Source organism: Scomber japonicus, chromosome 16 (assembly GCF_027409825.1).
Source record: "Scomber japonicus isolate fScoJap1 chromosome 16, fScoJap1.pri, whole genome shotgun sequence".
NCBI classification, from domain to species: domain Eukaryota; kingdom Metazoa; phylum Chordata; class Actinopteri; order Scombriformes; family Scombridae; genus Scomber; species Scomber japonicus.
The window spans coordinates 21886408-21904142 of record NC_070593.1 but is presented as its reverse complement, the minus strand read 5'-3'; the positions used below and the strand labels follow the sequence as shown (position 1 = coordinate 21904142).

At 38.0% G+C, this 17735-nt stretch overlaps 1 protein-coding gene across 1 annotated transcript in view; it reads left to right on the top strand.

Annotated features, from left to right (window-relative positions):
* sntg2 (syntrophin, gamma 2) overlaps nucleotides 1-16759 on the top strand; it is a 77203-nt gene extending 60444 nt beyond the window's left edge. The window contains exons 15-17 of the mRNA XM_053335883.1: nucleotides 15606-15698; nucleotides 16246-16356; nucleotides 16631-16759. Coding sequence (XP_053191858.1) covers nucleotides 15606-15698; nucleotides 16246-16356; nucleotides 16631-16759 — 333 coding nt within the window. The remainder of the gene's footprint in view (nucleotides 1-15605; nucleotides 15699-16245; nucleotides 16357-16630) is intronic.
* The last annotated feature ends 976 nt before the right edge of the window (nucleotides 16760-17735 follow it).

Genomic DNA, 17735 nt, shown 5'->3' with positions numbered 1-17735 from the left:
TGTAATTATATTGTTACTATCAGTTGTTCTGGAGATGAAGGTGTGAATGGAAGTACTGCATATTTGTCTTTACCACCAGAACACAGTAGAACAGCTGACAAAAATAAAATAATCCTAAATAAGGATTAAGGATATTAAATGCATATTTAACGGAGTATTATAATAACTGACATAGTGAGAACTGTTCAGCTGCCGGCAGCTATGAAAAATGAGTAATTGTAGTCTTTGTGTCCCCTAGTGTTATGATTGCTTTTTGCGTTGAACTGTTGTTGCCCATGTTACAGTAAGTGTAACAAACAGGAGAGCTCTGAGAAAACTGAAGCTACAAGTAGGCTTACGGTTAAAAGGCACATTTTTGCAAATGGTTAGATCATGTCACGTAACTACAATGTCACTGGTCCCTTTCCAGCTGGGGACTTTTGTTTCATGTAAACTAATTTCTCTCCACTTGTCTCCTGTCTGCTTCTTCACTATTGACTGTCCAATGGAGGTAGAAATGCCAATAAAATGACCTTACAAAAGGCAATGTTTTAACATAATCAATCATCATAGCACTAAAAGCAACAGAAACAAGACATACAATACAATCCTTGCAGCGAGAAATGATGTAATACAAAGGTATGCTATGTAAGATTTGCTGGTGTTTGCCAACAACTTTGAATGCTGTGTGTGTACAAACAGAGAGAAACATGGACTCCTACTGCTGTAAATAATTTAATTGCATTAAACTAAAATCAACAAACAAAACTATCAACTGTCAGCTTCCAACGGCCATGAAGACTTGGATACTAGACCAGGATAAACCAAAACTATTAAAGGAAGGGGGAATGTGACAAGAAACAAGATCAGTATTACAGAAATAAGAATAATAAGGATTAACAACAGAACATTCCTGAGAGGTGGGAACAATTCTATTTAAAGAAAAATTGGACTTCATGTACAACAGCTATGAATGTAAAGAAAATGGAAAGCATAGCAATATTTCTTCTCAGTTGGACAAAATTGACCCAAACCAACTACAACCAGATGGATGGAGTCTTGATAGTCTGCTGATCCACTACCCAGAGGACATGACCAATGAGGCAGGGAAGAAGAAATACAAAAGCAATCTGCTCAGAGGTGACAGAGCAGTAATCACAGACCTATTCTTTACGGAGCACCCAAAAGCTTGGTATTCCACTCTCTGTGAGCAATATAATAACCCTACAATGACTGGCAACAGATGCGTTCAACAGCTATGCACAGATACCGTATCAAAATTCAACATCAATTTCTACAACACAGGCACAGTGATTGTTTAGGGTCTCAGACAACACTGGAAGAGTATGAAAAAGCAGACGGAAGGCTCTTGCTTGGGGAAAAAAGCCTTTAATAACAGCACTCACAGTTCCATCAAACTTAAACACCCAGCCTGCAGCTATGATTCAGCAGATTCACCCTCCTAGCCTTCAGCTCCCGGCACTACTGCTCCAGCATCCCATGTCCACACAGCCTCCAGCACTTCTCCATATGCCTGCATTAACAGCCGTCACACACCCAGGACACAAGTGTTAGTGCAGTTCTTTTTAGAAGTGTCTCTCCCTCCTACAAGTGGCAATAATAGAATTCAAAAAGAACAAACTGAAACAATTTCACAGCTAAAAGATTGAATGAAACTTTTATAAAGAAGAAACTAATGCTGCTGTTAGACAGTTGAGAGAAAGTATGAGTGTGCTTCATATAGTTTATGAAACTTTTAGACATGAACTATGCCAGGTGAGAAAGGAGATAGAGCAGAGAGACACATTTCTTATCAATCTGGAGGAGAAGCTGCATAGGATGGAAGCAACAGAGCAGCACCCTCAAAGTGAGATTAGAGACACAGACTCACAGACTGTCCAAGGCAGGCAGGCAAAACCACAACCAGGTCTCCACAGTCCTCCACAGATTGGTCCCAGCAGCCAGGCAGCACCACAGGCCAGACAACCCAACCCTCCAAAAGATAACACTACCCCTCCAGCCTTACACACAGCCCCTTGCCCAGCCAGAGTAGAGCCAAACAGGAATAGGGACCACTTCGTCAGCACCACCCTAAAACTGCAATCCCTGTTGACTCCAATGGCAAATTTCTGGAACACGGAAAACTTTGCCCTTGTCAGAGTGTGGGGAAATTTTTGTGCCCTCATCCTGACAAAGCCCTCCAACTCCTCTGTCATGACCACCTGGGAAACACTGACAATATCATCATCCACAGAGGAACTAATGACCCATGCCATAAGGCGGAGATGGTGTCAGAGGCCATCATCGAGGTGGCTCAGAAAAAGCACACAGGGAGTTTCATCACCATCTCTTCGCTGCTGCCATAGACTGACTTCCCCTGGAACCTGATCCACAACATAAACACAGTGATCACTTCAGAGTGTTCAACACTAAACATTGTTAACATTGCCATCACCCCACTCTGACATATAAACACCTATATGACCATGTCCACCTGGTCTGGGATCATGTCTAGATGTTTGCTGTGGACCTGAAAAGGTCAACAGCCAACAAAAAAGCTCCAGACCCACGCCAGCACACACCATACTGGCCAAGGGAGAAGAGACTTCTATCTGCCTAGCCTGCCAGAGCACCCTGACCAGAGTGAAGCCTACCAGAGCCTAGCCAATGAGAACCCAGCCTACCATAGCATGGTACTGGAGCCCAAACCTGCAGAACCTCACTCACTATAATTCATGCAGGCAATGGTGCCAGACCTCGAGAACCGACATTTCATTTTTGTAATTAATTGTTAATGAAATCTGTATCTGTTAGTTCATGGAAGATTCAGGGTCTGTACTTCTCGGCTTTTGGACGGAAAAGCACAGAATTCATATCTATCATTAAAAGTTAAGGTACTGTTGTGTTATGAGAAACATGGTGACGAGACAACACAGACACCCATTGTCCTTCAAACTATAGACAGATATTGCTACCATCCCTCAAACAGATATACATACATATGCCTCAGTAAAGATTCAGGTGGGGTTATTGTGTGGTATAAAGAGGACTTATCATCTCATCTAAAAATAATTTAAAAAGAAAGACCACACATCCAGCTTAAGTCAAACAAAATATTGCAAAATGTGATAATGATCTGTACATATGTGTGGCCTGAACAGGATGTGAGCATGACAGTGGATCCTGCTGGTAATAGCCACATCTTTGATAAGCCCTCTCTACACCTTGCCCCCATCACCATCCACAGACACAATCGAGACTATGATGTGAAGAAAATGGGGAAAGAGCTATTGAATATTTGTCAGCCCTTATATATTTAATGGCATGGTTAAACAGGATTCTTGAGGATTCTTGGGGGACTTCAGCTCTTGGGACTAGTGTAGTCGACTACGCCATCACTGACCTGGACCCCTCTCTCATCAGTGTATTCACTGTCAGACCACAGACCTTATTATGAGATCATTGCCAGATAAATGTATGTATAAAACCAACTGCACATAAGAAAATAACAGAACCTGAGCCTTGTAAATGACATAAAATGAATAAGCCATATAATTGGACTCCTGATGGTGAAGTAAGATTTAAAAATGTAATTACTTGAATTCACTGGTATGTGCCATTAAATCAGGTCTCACTAAGAACAGCTGAACTTTTAAACAGACACTGAAAAAGCAAGAGTGCTATTGCAAGGACTGTAAAAATGATGAATGAATGATGAAAAATCAATGAAAGAAAAAAACAATACGTCAGTCCAACCAACTGTCAGTAACAAAACACAGACCTGCGGCAAGATTATGCTGAAACGCTGAGAGAATGCAAACAGAAAATAAGTCAAGAAAAAAGCATCATAATCATAAAATAACAGATATTAAGGAATCCATTGATCAAAATCAGTTTGGGGAGAATATCTTGAACAACAAAAACGACAACCAGGCCCTATAAAATCTAATTTGGAAAGATAATTTAAAAAAACTACATGAGCAAATTTCATCTAACTTTCTCAATCATTAACAGAAACAAATGAAGCCCTGTTTCAGTTGTTCACTTTCATTCTTCAGTAATGTAGTTTTTGATTTGGGATACTACAGTATTTCTTCAGTATGTTATAAAATTCTCCAGATTGGTTTAAAGGGAAACCTTACGGTGTAGTTAAGTCAGTGTATGTCAGTAATAAGTGTGGAGTAAAACATAGCAACAGAACTACAGATCTCTTCGCTCTCTGGCAACAAGTACCTTTGGGACGTGTCAAAATCGATTTTTGCTATTTTAACAGCGCATATGTCAAGGATGTGTTTCAAGCATAACACATGAGTTACTTTTGTTGAAAAGAAAGTTGGCTGATGAGCTGCTAACCCGACGTGTCATTCATAAAAAGGAAGAATATGGAGTTATAAGCGACCAGTCAGATGAGTGTAGAGGTGTGTGTGGTTATACTGTAGCAGCCCGGTGTCATCAGCTGATTCAATAACCAGTGAACGGCTGTGTGTAATGGCATTGCGCTTTGTGCAGCATCTCAGAGGCTGCACTTTTATCATCATATCAGTCCTACAGTATTTTTTTGTATGTTTGTGTGCTGCTGCCTGTCCCTGTGTGTGTAACAGGCAAAGCGTACGTTAATTGTACACCCACCTATTAAAACCTTGATAATGCACCCTTAAAATGACAGTGAAATATGCACCAGTGACTTCAGACTTGATTTTTGTTGGCCAGTTGCACAATCGCTTTTCTCTGCCTTAAAATTGCAGTGCGCCACCAATGTATCTGACCACATCTCATTTTGAAACCAACACGCCCATGGGCGCACAGATAGGAGCAAGTTCATCAAATGACAACTACGGTGGTCTGATACTATCAAAGACACATGCGTCATGTCCAGTCTAGCCATAGAGAAAGGACAAACCAAGAAGTCATAGCTACTGACTGTGAAAAGAGTCTGTGGTTACTGTATAACAGATGAGGTAGAGGCAGAGCTGCACTTCCTCAAAATGTGACAAATTCATAATATCAGAGTTGAATACTTTAAGAAATTTGATTTGTTAATCCCAAACTTCAGGATTGTACCAGGAGAGAGACACAATATGTGACTGCATGTTACAAAGTAAAGGACATATAATTTAAAACATCAATGAATGTGACAAATACTTGATGTAGTCTATTGCACATATGATTGTTTTTATTTATTTATTATTTTTGTCTTATCTTAATAAAAGAGTTTCTAGGCTTTGTCAACATTGCAGCTTTACATAGTCATACTAATGCAATCACTGTACAGTAAATGTGACACGCACCCACAAAACACACTTCAGGTTTTCACTTATTTTCTTCTTTACATTTAATTAATTTTATTTTTTCTTCATCTCATTCATTTGTTTTATCCTTGATGCTTTGGTAATATTATTCATCTGTAAATGTGTGTGACTATAGTAGAGACACACACAGAGACAGACTAATTGGAAAGTGAGTTTGGCCTAGCCGTCTTCAGTCATCAATCTTCCACAAAACATAAGCATGCATGCATGCACACACACACATACACAGGCACACACACAAAACTGGTGTTTGATGTTCTCTGCCATTTTCTTGTTGTTTCTTGTTCCTTTTATTTAATAAATCGTATTATCCTTGACGCAATGTTGTTCATCTGACCTTCATACCAATAAAGCACATTGAATTGAACTGAAAAGAGAGAGGCAGTCGAGTGACCTACAGATTGAATGAAGAGAGCAAGTGACCCTGACACAAACAAAGCAGTGACTCAGATGAATTTAATTGTTTTAATTGTTTCACAGTTGTTATGTTCTAAAGCACTAACACCCCCACAAATCAGCACAACCCTGTACAAAGGTGCTACATTGTCTGATTTTGTGTGAATACAAAGCTTCATCTTGTCTGCTGTGACCTCTCTGCTCTAGCTCAGTCCTGCTCTCAGTCAAGCAGACACACAGACGTGCATCCTACATAATATACTTTTAAAGTTTGAATTATTCAATCAATAATAAACTGTTTCTGTCCTTTTGTACTAGATACTCTGAAAGACCATTACATGCTGCCCTTTTTTTACACAATAGTTTATTTAACATTTCATCCAATGCTTAGAAATAGACAAAATGTCAAACGTTATGAGCTCCATCATCCAAGATAAATGTAGAAAGCCCCCACACATCTATCTATGTAGACTAATCAAGACTGGTTAGAGGGCTGTTAAAAAGTAATTGCTCCAATACAATACACACACCAGTTATATCAAATATTGTTAGTTGAATTATATGTCTTTACACCTCTGGCACTGAAGAGTTCTACCAATATCAAAAATAATAAAAGGCTATGGAAAACAGTTTACAACCCACTTATAAAAAGAAGTTCAACTTACTAAATTCAATGTATAACAAGACTATTAAGAAAACTCCCTAAAAAGAAACCTATCTACTACATTATAAAGCTGCTTTTGCCTGTGTGTGTGTGTCACATTCAACACAGTCAGATACCAATCTAGGACAAACTCCAAAGCTTTTTTCTAACTGAGGAATATTACTTAATGAACACCCATTCTACTTCAAACCAAGCGTGAGATCATTACTCATGCATTAATTTCATCCAACTTGGAACTACTGTAACTCCCCTTTTAACAACTCCCTTTTTTCAACTTTGCAACATGTCGTTTTCCGTTACTTCATAGTACCTCCTCAAACTGCCATGACTGTTTTATACGCGACACAAACACATAAACAATGGAGGACATTGAGGCAGTGGTTTACTTGCTGCTCAGTCTGTGGCTTTTTGCCACAAACAAAGCAAGAGAAGAGAAGTGAATCGCTGTAAATCTGTTGGCGGTATTTAAAAATGTCGGGTTTGATTCTTGTGTGGGATGTCGAACTCATGACTCTTCCAGTGACGACACTCTCTGACCAATCGGTGGCCAGCAGTCTGCTGACATCACATTTTAGTATTGGCTCGGCTCGCTTGGAACCTCGGCAGAGCAGGTACTAAAAAAGCACCAGGTACTAGGTACTATCCCTAATGGAAAAGCAAAACAAAAACGAGTAGAGTCGAGCCGAGTAGTGCTAGAACTGTATAATGGAAAAGCCCCATTATACATAAAAATAATTATACAATTACAAATCTACAGTGGGTATCCACTGTAAATCAGCCTAATCATAATTTTTCCTTGATGAAAACACAATTCTGGTCACTCACAAGGAATTATGTCTCTGTATGTAATATCATCGGCCTCTCATCCATTGGAAGTTTCCATGTACCCACAATCACACATAATAGTCAGGAATTAAGAAAGTATGCCACATGTCAGGTCAAACTCTTCATGAAATGGCCAGCGGTGCCTTTTATAGTTTTACCCCATCCGCACCCTTTCACCCCTCAAGTGCAGCCAACCAAAGATAAAGGCTAAAAACGTTATGAAGCCTGAGGGCTTCGGTGCTCGGGACCCTTAAGTAGGGACATTTATAAATATTACAAAGCAGAGCACCTGTCAGAAGATATTTGAATCACCAGCAAAATGAAATCCTTTCCGGGTCATCATGGGAGCAAGTTATAATTAAATGGCCTTTTTAATTTTACCAGTTGTCTTTTTTAATAGTATATGTTAGTGTTATACCAATAGGCAGCATGGTTGTCTCTGGCACAGGACACTGGCTGTTTAGCAAAAAGCATCAATCTAAAAGTCTTGGGAGCCATGTATAATCCCTTTATGTTCAGTGGGCTCATGTGGTCACTGTGAGTTTAGAGTCAATTATATTCTCCAGTTAATTCTGCCGATACTAATTCCTAGGGCTTAGAAATGAAGGGGGGACCTGTATGTTTTAATAAATACAGCAAATCAACTTTTACTATAAAACTAAAAGGATATAAATGAAATGACTAATATCTCTGACACTTGGTTTGCCTTTGCTGCCTTTTTCTAGTGTGCCACATTTTGGGGTTTTGATGTGTTTTTTTTATTTTTTTTTTTATTTTTCACACCAGTGCTCAGATTGTCTGACTGATGTTAGCAAATTAGTTTCTTTGTGTTGTTAGTTGATAAATCTCTATTCCATCTGAGAACTTACTATTGCTGCTTTGATGATGGTCTGATTGGATTATCTCATTCCATGATGCGTTAGTCATCAATGGGAGTGGTGCCTTCCAGAATGACAAACTGGTGAAACAAGTACAACAGAAATCTCCTTAAAAATACAATCTTTAACATCAAGGGAGGCCTAGCTCCATCTCATGCACTAAGTTTCACTAAAAAGTTTACAGAAGCAGCTGTGCACTGCTCTGTGTCAGAGGTGAGGAATTTAACCTAATATTTACCAAACCAGTCATTTTGTCCTCATCTTTGTAAAAAACTGAAACTCTCACCTCAATGTAGCTTGTCCAGATTACTTTTCAAATGTGTAGTGGGTGGAAAACACATTGTAACCATGGTCACTGAGAGTTGCAACCCAGCTAGGTGCACCAGAATGAAACTGAGATAGAAATTGCACTAGAGTTTACAAGGACTTCACACCAAAGGCAACATTGTTTCGAGCATGGCCAAGTCCAACTGAAGGTTCCACTAAATGAACTCTGACGACATGCAGACTTTCACAACACATCTCCAATGGAATTGTGACATTGACTTAGGATGGAAGTTGTTGTGGTGACAATGTTACTGTAGTGAGGAATGGTGGAAAGGTTTAGTCTGTGCATCGCTGAATTTAGGGAGCTGTGTAACTTTGCATTGAGATCAAAAATCTAAGGTAAAGCTCAAAGATGGAGACACCAGATTAGATATTGTAATTGTTTACATTGCATTATAGTCTGTAATGTCCTAGAAAGCTTCAAGGGTAAGGATAAAATGGGTGAATATGCAAATTTACATTGGTTTAACATCCTCATCAGTGAGTTGCTTTAAGGGGCTATATGCCATGCTATAAGCTTTTCAACGGAAAGCATCCAGACATGCAATGCAATGGATAAGAGAGTCGAAAAAAGATTCAGTTAAAAAAACCATAGAAGTAGATATGTACTGTAATGAGTTAGAAAGCCAATACGTTGGCTTTTCTTTTAGCAAGTAAAGTATTTCTTCAACTTGTAAAAAAAAAAGAATAATTAAGTAATTGTTATCACTATCACTGCTCAAAAATATAAAAAAAAAATGAAAGGCACTTTCTAGTTCATATGCAGGATGTGGGTGAGAACAATGTTAACTGAAAACATTCCACCTGTGACCACAACACACTGCAGTAGCGCACTGTCATTATAACAAGAAGATTCACTGAACAAAATATTTAATTCATGTGTTGACTTAGTAGCTACACTTACAAAATCAGAACACGTATTTCCTTGTTCATGGCTGCTTGTGGCTAAGCAGTGTATACTGTCATTGTCATAAGCGCTATGGCACAAATGAACCAGGGCTGTATACTGATTTTATGATGGGGCATTTCATAATGCTTTGTTAATATTCCATATGCAGAAAAATGATCTCAAACAGTTTCCCACAGCACAGGACTCATGAGAGGCCTTCAACATATATTTTTTGTTCAGAGTGTTTATCTTTCCATAGACTTATGTAGTGAAATTATGCAGCCTATTGTGTTTGGCTGTGTTACATTGTCAGTAATATAGAAGAGAGTAAACGCAGCACTGTTGAACTATAAAAGTAACAGTGAAAATATACATATTATGATGGATGGTGACATCTGTTGTTGTTACATAAATTGTTGTCAATGGGAGGCCTCCAACTGATTACCAGCTCAAGAGGATAATGATTTTTTTGGAAAAGTTCAATTACATGCTTTGTAAAATCCGTAGTTTAAAAAAAAATGATTAACAGATCTGCTGTATGAGGCATCTGTATTATGTATGAAAATAAAAAATCACCACAATTGACTTAACTGCGATAGTTCAATCATAGCTTTACAACCGTAAGTAGGCATGGCAGGTTTGTCAAGCTTTGGTGAAGCATCCGGCATGAGGCCAGACTGTCTTGCCCAGAGTGATACTTGGCATTCAAAGAGTCTGGAAGGCTGTATTTTGTTTTGTAGCCTTTCCAAAAAAGAAAAAAGAAAACAACCTGAAATGAAAACGCATAAGCAAAAGTGAAAGGAATACATTAAACAGCTTGTTTATTTGCTCTAACATGAACTACAATCTTACTACCTACAGTGGTAAGCTAATGTTACTTCCAAGGCCAAGAGTTAGCATGATATCAATTGTTTGGGGGATTACAGGTTATGTAAAATAATTCAAATGTCCACAACAAGCTCATCATTTTGTGCTTCCTCAAGTGAAAGTGGTTGTGGATGCTATCAGACATAAGATAACGTCACCTGTTTCTGTATTTCAGTATTTTACGGACCAGTAACTGGTGAGGATGTCAACTTAAGCTTAATTAGCAAGCTAGCTACAACTGATGAAATCTGCAGGGTACAGTTGTCATTTCTGCTGAGAAACTAAAAGGTTGTTGGCTTAAAATTATAGGTCTGCTTGAAATCTAAACTGAATCATCAATTGTTTAAAAAAATAAGTTTGCATGTTAAATCTTCTGTGCTTATCATTGTATACTGCATTATGTTAGACAGGCAAATAATCAGTAAGTAGGAAGAGCAGGGCTCAAGAAACAGTTAATGCCATTCCCATAATAGTTGCAAAGAACAGTAGACTGAAGATATACTGTATGGTAATAAGTGTAGGAGACCTTTGTAGTCATGAGGGTGAATGCATGAATGACAATGAAACCTTCAACTTCAACTTCCATTCTCATTTGCATTTGCAAATTTGGAGTTTGATGCTGAGCACATCTTGACTTCCAGACACTTGCCAAGCTTTCATAAAAAAACTTCAGTCTAGTATGTTATCATTAATGGCAGATGATTTGTTGGTGAAAGGTACCATAATAAGTAATGCCATATTAAGATTAGATTGTTAACTTGGCAGTGGACTATTCAGAAGCTGGACATTAATTAGATTGTCCAGGTCTTGTTTCCTCTTGGCACCTTGTGCTACATAATACTGTAAATGGAACCAGCACAGCAGGGTGAGAAAGAGACATAGGAATCCTGTACACAGCAGAGGAAAGTAGAAGAAAGTCAAGGAGGTTGGAGTTGTGGGTTTAGATAATATTAACTTACCAACATTGGTTACTGGTGCCAACATGGACATGTCCATGCATTAACTTGGGGTGTTTTGAGGTAAAAGAAGCTGCAGGCTAAATGAAGAAAGGCGCATTAACTTCCTTCTCATTACTGTAACAATATCAAATCACAATGCAGAACTCCTCTGCTGCACTAGGCAACATTAGCTTCAAAGGGTAATTATATATGCAGGGGTGTTTGATGCTGCAGTCACATAGTTAACTCTTAGCCAGCAAATGGGGCTGAATCCATTCTGTATGTCTGTGCCAACTGCCAAGTTGCAAGTGACATGGACAGTTTGAAATGCAGAGTGAGCAGACTGATACCCATCTGCAGCAACGTCTGATGTCAAACTACCCTTTGCATGTGGTTTAAATGTGTTGGCAAATATTTTGATTCCAGATTTAATCAAGGAAGTCTGACTGAAGTCTAATGTGTCAAAATATGACTTCTGGATATGTTAGAATGACTTGTGTATTGTAAATACAGGCAAAATCACTGATTGACCAACACCAGTAATCCAAAACGGTGTTTAATCGATGTTCTTCACACTTCTTATGTAGTCAGAGTTGCATCTTCCCTATAACTATAAAAGCAAACAGTATGAAATATGATAATGTAAACATTTTTTCAGTGATGCAAATGTGGGACACTATCCCATGAGAAACCAATGAAAGTGATGAAGGATTTAAATTTGCTTGTGATTCTCTGTTCTCTGGCCAATTAGGCTAACTTCCTATAGCTTCTGAGGAACACTCACCACAGGCCAACTTGGGCTAACCTTCAAATTGATGGGATGTAGGCACTAAATATACATTGCTGATGGAGTACAAGTAGTGGGTACAACTGACAAAAGTTGTCCCACCAGCACTTCTCCTCTTATCCTCCCATGTTGCCTCCCAGATGATGAAAGACAACATGGCATTGATAGGGTCTTTTACTTCACAGCAAGCAGTCCAGTTGTGTCATTTTTCATTTTTGTCCATTTTTATCCTAGTAGCTCAAGTGGCAAACACGCATGCAGTGCAATTTTGTGATATCCTGTTTTTTTTCCTTGTGATATTCTGCACTGCAGAAAACTGATAAACAGATGTTACTGTAAGAAAATTATGTAAATATCAACCAAGTAAACTGTAAAAGTTTCCAACCCAGTATGCCAAGTAATTTTGCCCACATTAGACAAATCTTCACATCACATTACATCCAATGAGAGTGTTTTGTACAAAGCTGGAAGTAATATGCCCTAATGGTATGGAGATCAGGACGGTGGATGGATGTGTAGCACGTCTGAGTTTCATGTGAAAGAGTTTGAATCCTGCAACAGATCAACTTTTTCCTTTTTTCATTAACCAAAACCACATTCTCTATTCTTACGCAAGGATTTAGTTGCCTTTTCCCTAACAATTCTGTAATGATTGTTTATGCATATAAATATATGAGGAGATTAATACCTCTCTCAATCTTACAAAGAGGATGGGTTAACAGTTCTTACATGGAGCGCTTTGGTAGTCCAGTAGTTACCGCGCTTGTCACATAATCATAGCGTCCCTGGTTTGATTCCAGCAAGGGACCTTTGCTGCAGTTCATTCTGCATTCTCTTTCTCATCAAAATTGTAGCATCTATTACTTTCTTTACCTTAAGGTGGCACAACTTGGCACGTCTCCATTTGCTGCTGCTGTTACGTTTCTTGCATTCAAATAATACTGACATCAATCCCGCTGTATTCAGCAGTTAAAAAAAAAACAAAAAACATTTTAATCATTTGAACGAGCAAAGTTTTTATTAAATACAGAAATAGACACTTTACATTTCATTGTATCAACAGGTCAGAAAAAGTCCAGCCCAGGTAACTCATGAGTTATAATACAGCACACACTCAAAAAGCAAGCATTTGATTGACAGCATTGGGCAGGATGAGGAAAATTTCACACCAATCCAACCAATTGATTTGTATACAGTGTATCTATGGATGAAATCAGGTTATGTATGTATATAGTTAGATGTAACTTTAAAGAGAAACTTAACACCAGCTGAAAGCCTTTGGCTGACCTCCAGTGGTTTTAGTTCGTTCCTTGCCACAGTACACCCTGACATCACTGTTGGGTGCATTAACAGATGTAACAGAAATGACCTCTGACCACTCTGAATCACACCCAGTAGTGATGCAGAGTGAGATCAGAGGTGTGAGGGATTGGAAGTTCTTAGCCAGAAGTGGTCAGTGAAATGGTACCTTTCAGCTTGATAAGTTACTCCTGACTTTGCAGTCTCTGTTGCTGATTTCAAAGAATGTGACTGCAGGTGTAAAATCCCAGATTCCTTCTAACACACATGCACACTTACAAGTTCTTCTTTTACACCTGTCCTGGGTTTTATTACATTCCTCTCATGCCCCTACTTTTGTCACACTTAGCTAAGGAGATTTTCTTTAAAATATATTTCATGTTGCATTCAATGTTGCTAATTCCCACAGAAAAAATCCCTTCCAATTAGAGAAGTGTAGTCACTGCTCACCCTGTCACAACACAGTCTTACATTGGATGACAGCAAGAACTTAAAGGCTGGCCTTCCACTGTTTCTTATCCCTGTCACAGCTGAATTCACGACACCACTAAAGACAGGGGGGGCTGAGGTCTGTGAGCAGAAAACTCTTCCAGCAAAAAGGACTGTGCAATCCCATGCCACATTCACTGCACACTGCACTCTATAATTAAAATCACCATGTCCCTGCTGTGTTCTCAAGTGAGAGAAAAAAATATAACACAAATAAAATCTGAACAGTTGCACTTCTTGGTATTCCAACTGAGTGGACGACACAACACACAAATTAAGTCATGTGGCAAAAAAAGGCTTCAGAAAGATATTGCCCCTGAGAGACTGGAAAGCTTTACACATCAGTGCTTTCAAAAGACCTGTGAAAAGTATTGTGAGACACTTGCTTGTTTGTGTTACAGCAGCAAAATGAATGTTAAAGATTTATGCCTTCCAAAATGGCTTTCCTATGTTGTGTGCCTTGACATTATCAGGAAGCTACACAGGATGCTGCTTTTGCCAGCAAGTCACGCAAGATTTAAAAAAAAAAATCTGATTTGTTCTTATCAAATCTTCCAAGCATAATGTGTCATACGGGCACCAGCCACATACAGAGTGTACACATCAGCAAAGTAATACTGTGAGTATATAACTATCATTTTAAAAGCACCCAAAGCTGTATGTGAGGATTCACATGACACAATATTGTATCATAATAGACCAAGTTGTTCTAACTCTGGGAGCGTGATGAGGCAAAGGATGGAAATTTGATTACACTGATTGCTCTTTATAAAATTGGCTCTCACATTGTTTCTCCCTTTTGATATCCAAGCAGTAAAAATGACACATAAAGTAGCCATATCATTAAATCTATGACTGATCAGCAAGCTGTATGTCTGCATTTGCTACTAAAACTAATTAAAATGAAAATTAGAAAGTCTACATGTTGTGGATTCTTAATTAGAGAAGTAAGATGCAGATGGTAACATTGTATAACATCAATATCCAGACATCCTAGAACTTGGTATCAGTTAACAGCCTTGAATTTGTTATTTATGGGTACCAAACTATGATTTCTGATTATAATATGTCAACACCAAAGGGACAATAGAGGAAAAGATGAGTTTAAGATCGTACTTGGCCAAGTGTATTGGCTACATTATTGGACATGTTATTGATGAACAGTTTACACTGCCACCATTTCAGTTTCACATTTTGGAAAACAAAATCTAACACTGACACAATAATTTGCCCATAACTTGTGATTGCTATATAAATGATCCAATAGGGCAAAACCATAAAACGCTCTTTGTTTGTGGGGTTAAAATTTTACGGACCAGTGTATTTGATTTTGAGTTAGTTTCTTCTAGTCTTTTGATGAAAAATATATGTATTATTCTAGTCTTATTAAACATATCTAATTCTTTTGAGGCCACAGTTGTCAGCATCTTTGCTGTGTACACAAAAGGCTTTTATCAACTTTCTTTCCACATATGCACCAGTACTCCCCAAGACCTGTAATCCCTTTGATGTATAAAAACAGTGCAGTTCCCCTTTAATCAAGACTGCATTTCATTGTGGTTTGCCAGTTCTGAGGTCCTGCTGTTGTACACTGTGGCTTACTGACACAACTAAATTGAACAGAGCCATCTTAATGATATTAGTTACACCTGCATTTTCCCTGCCATGACAAGTCAAAAGGTCTGTAGGGAGAAAAGCCTATTCACTGTGATCTTAAAAATGACAGTAAATGAGGGCTAACACTGAGATGCGTGATGAATACTAAATGAGTTCTAAATGAAATCTGCTAGTAAGAGTGGACTGCATTTACTGCCACAAATGAAAAAATATGAGCCATAATTTATTTATATGCAGCGCAACCATACTAATGAGACGTAATGTGATGTTTGTTTCTGCTATCTACACTAAATACATTCTTTCAATAACAGTGTTAATGGATATAAATTCTCTCTCATCAGTCTAAAAGCTACATGTGCAGCAGCCAGGGGAATGTACTGTGCTTCACCATAGATTTTGGATCAGGCTTCACTTGCTCAGAAGGCACCTCAAAGGTAAAGTTTTTGTTGATATGTTGGTTCCGTGTTGTTCTAATAGCCCCTTAGACTGCAGTTTGATATCTTTATCTACTGTATTGACACACTGTCTTTTCCCTGATGCTTCTGATGTTACATTTTCAATGCATTTGTATGTTAAATATTTCTGAAATTGCCACACTTTGCAAAAAATATATGAGAGCAAATGTTCCTAATTTTACACTTTCCAGAATAATTAGTGATTACTGTTTTATAGTGGATGGTATTCTATTGTTATTTAAGGTATATTAAGAGATTATTTTGGCAGCCTTTCAACAGTAAGTGTTGAGTCATCTCTACAGTGGCTACAGTCTATGTCCATTGAATCAGTACAAGAATGTTACAGCACTCATTTCCAGAGTACTAACGTTCTTTTGTTATAAATTATACATTTCCTCAAAGTACTATTGCACATTAAAATGTCAGTTCTTGATCATGCAAGTCTCTGTAGTAAGACATGGTATTTAAATGTGCTCATTATTGAAATCCCTGTGCCGTGTTTTATAATCCTTTGCTTTCCTTGTAGACGGTACTGTGGCGATACAAGTTCTCTCAACTTAAAGGCTCCTCTGATGATGGGAAAACCAGGGTAAAACTTCTTTTCAAGAACGCTGAAAGCAAGCAAATAGAAATGAAGGTAATAAGTTCTTCAAAATTAAAGATATACATTGACATAATAAATTGTAGTGGGACTATTTTGCAGCTTGCAGCACCCGTTGGTATTATTTAGTACATACTCATTGGTATTAGTGAGTACATACTACATACAGTTAACAGGCAAATTTATCTCCATCTACTGGATAAAATGTCTGATGAAGCTAAATAAATTTCCTTTTTTTAAAAGAGATCTTTAGTTTAGAAATGAAGTCATTTATTGATGTGTGTCTCTGTCCTTCACTTGTATTTTCTAGGAGCTGGAGTTTGCTAATCTAACTGCGGTCCTCCACTGTATACATTCTTTTATCGCTGCCAAAGTGGCCTCCATGGACCCTCTCTTTATGTGCAGTCAAAGCTTCCCTGGAAATTACATGAACAGTTAAGAAGACACATCGTCTTCATCGTCATGTGCACCTGAGGCAAAATCAGCAGTATTTTATGCACAAAGCCAATTGATATGTATATCTTGTTCTTGCTATTTTTGTATGAACTACTGAAAAAGAAACATTTGTAAAAGACTGTAGAAGTAGAAAAATGTATCAATAAATGACGGAAGGAAGATGTTATTTAATTTTTGACAGTTAGAAAATGTGTTAGGTTTGCAAACAAAATCTGAACAGATTTAAAGTTTGTACATTTCTTTAATATGTTTTCCTTCATTTCATAATGGACACGGATTCTGATAGGAGGTGTCTTGTCTACTTTTGTCACTTTGAAAGGTAGCACCCGTGCTACCACACTGTATGTAACTGCCATACAACGGACGATATGACACGAATCAGCAAATACAGCAACTGCCACTGTTTTTAGCAAAAAGTGAAGAATTTACATTTAGAGAGTAAGAACATTTTAAATGAGGAAATCTGATGCTGGCTTTCTTTCATGGGAAAAATTCAATTTTCCCACACCTTTGGCGGGGTACTCTTTCCTATAAATTCACAGTTAAGAAGAAAGAAACCTTTCTCTGTTCCCACCTTGTCTGTTTTACTCAAATTTTTTGTCATGTCTGTGAAGAAGTAGAAGAAATAAACACTGTACAGTGTAATACAGTCTAATAAGGCTCCAAATAACCATTGAATTGGGTCAACACCTCTCTGGCATGGTCTCAACTAGATTTAAACACAAGAAGCTTCGCAGAGAAACACTGACTGTAGGGCTACTTTATTGGCTTGGATTAAATTGTAATTTTGTGTGATATTGTGTCAGCTGTTTGTATCTAATAAAGACAAAATGCCAGTTTCAAATCTCTAATGAGGACATTTCAAAGTACCCACTTTCATCACTTCCCAATCTATAACATTGGAAGAATACTGTATGCCTTCAGTTGTAATGATTTTAATGTGATAAATAAACTGTTCA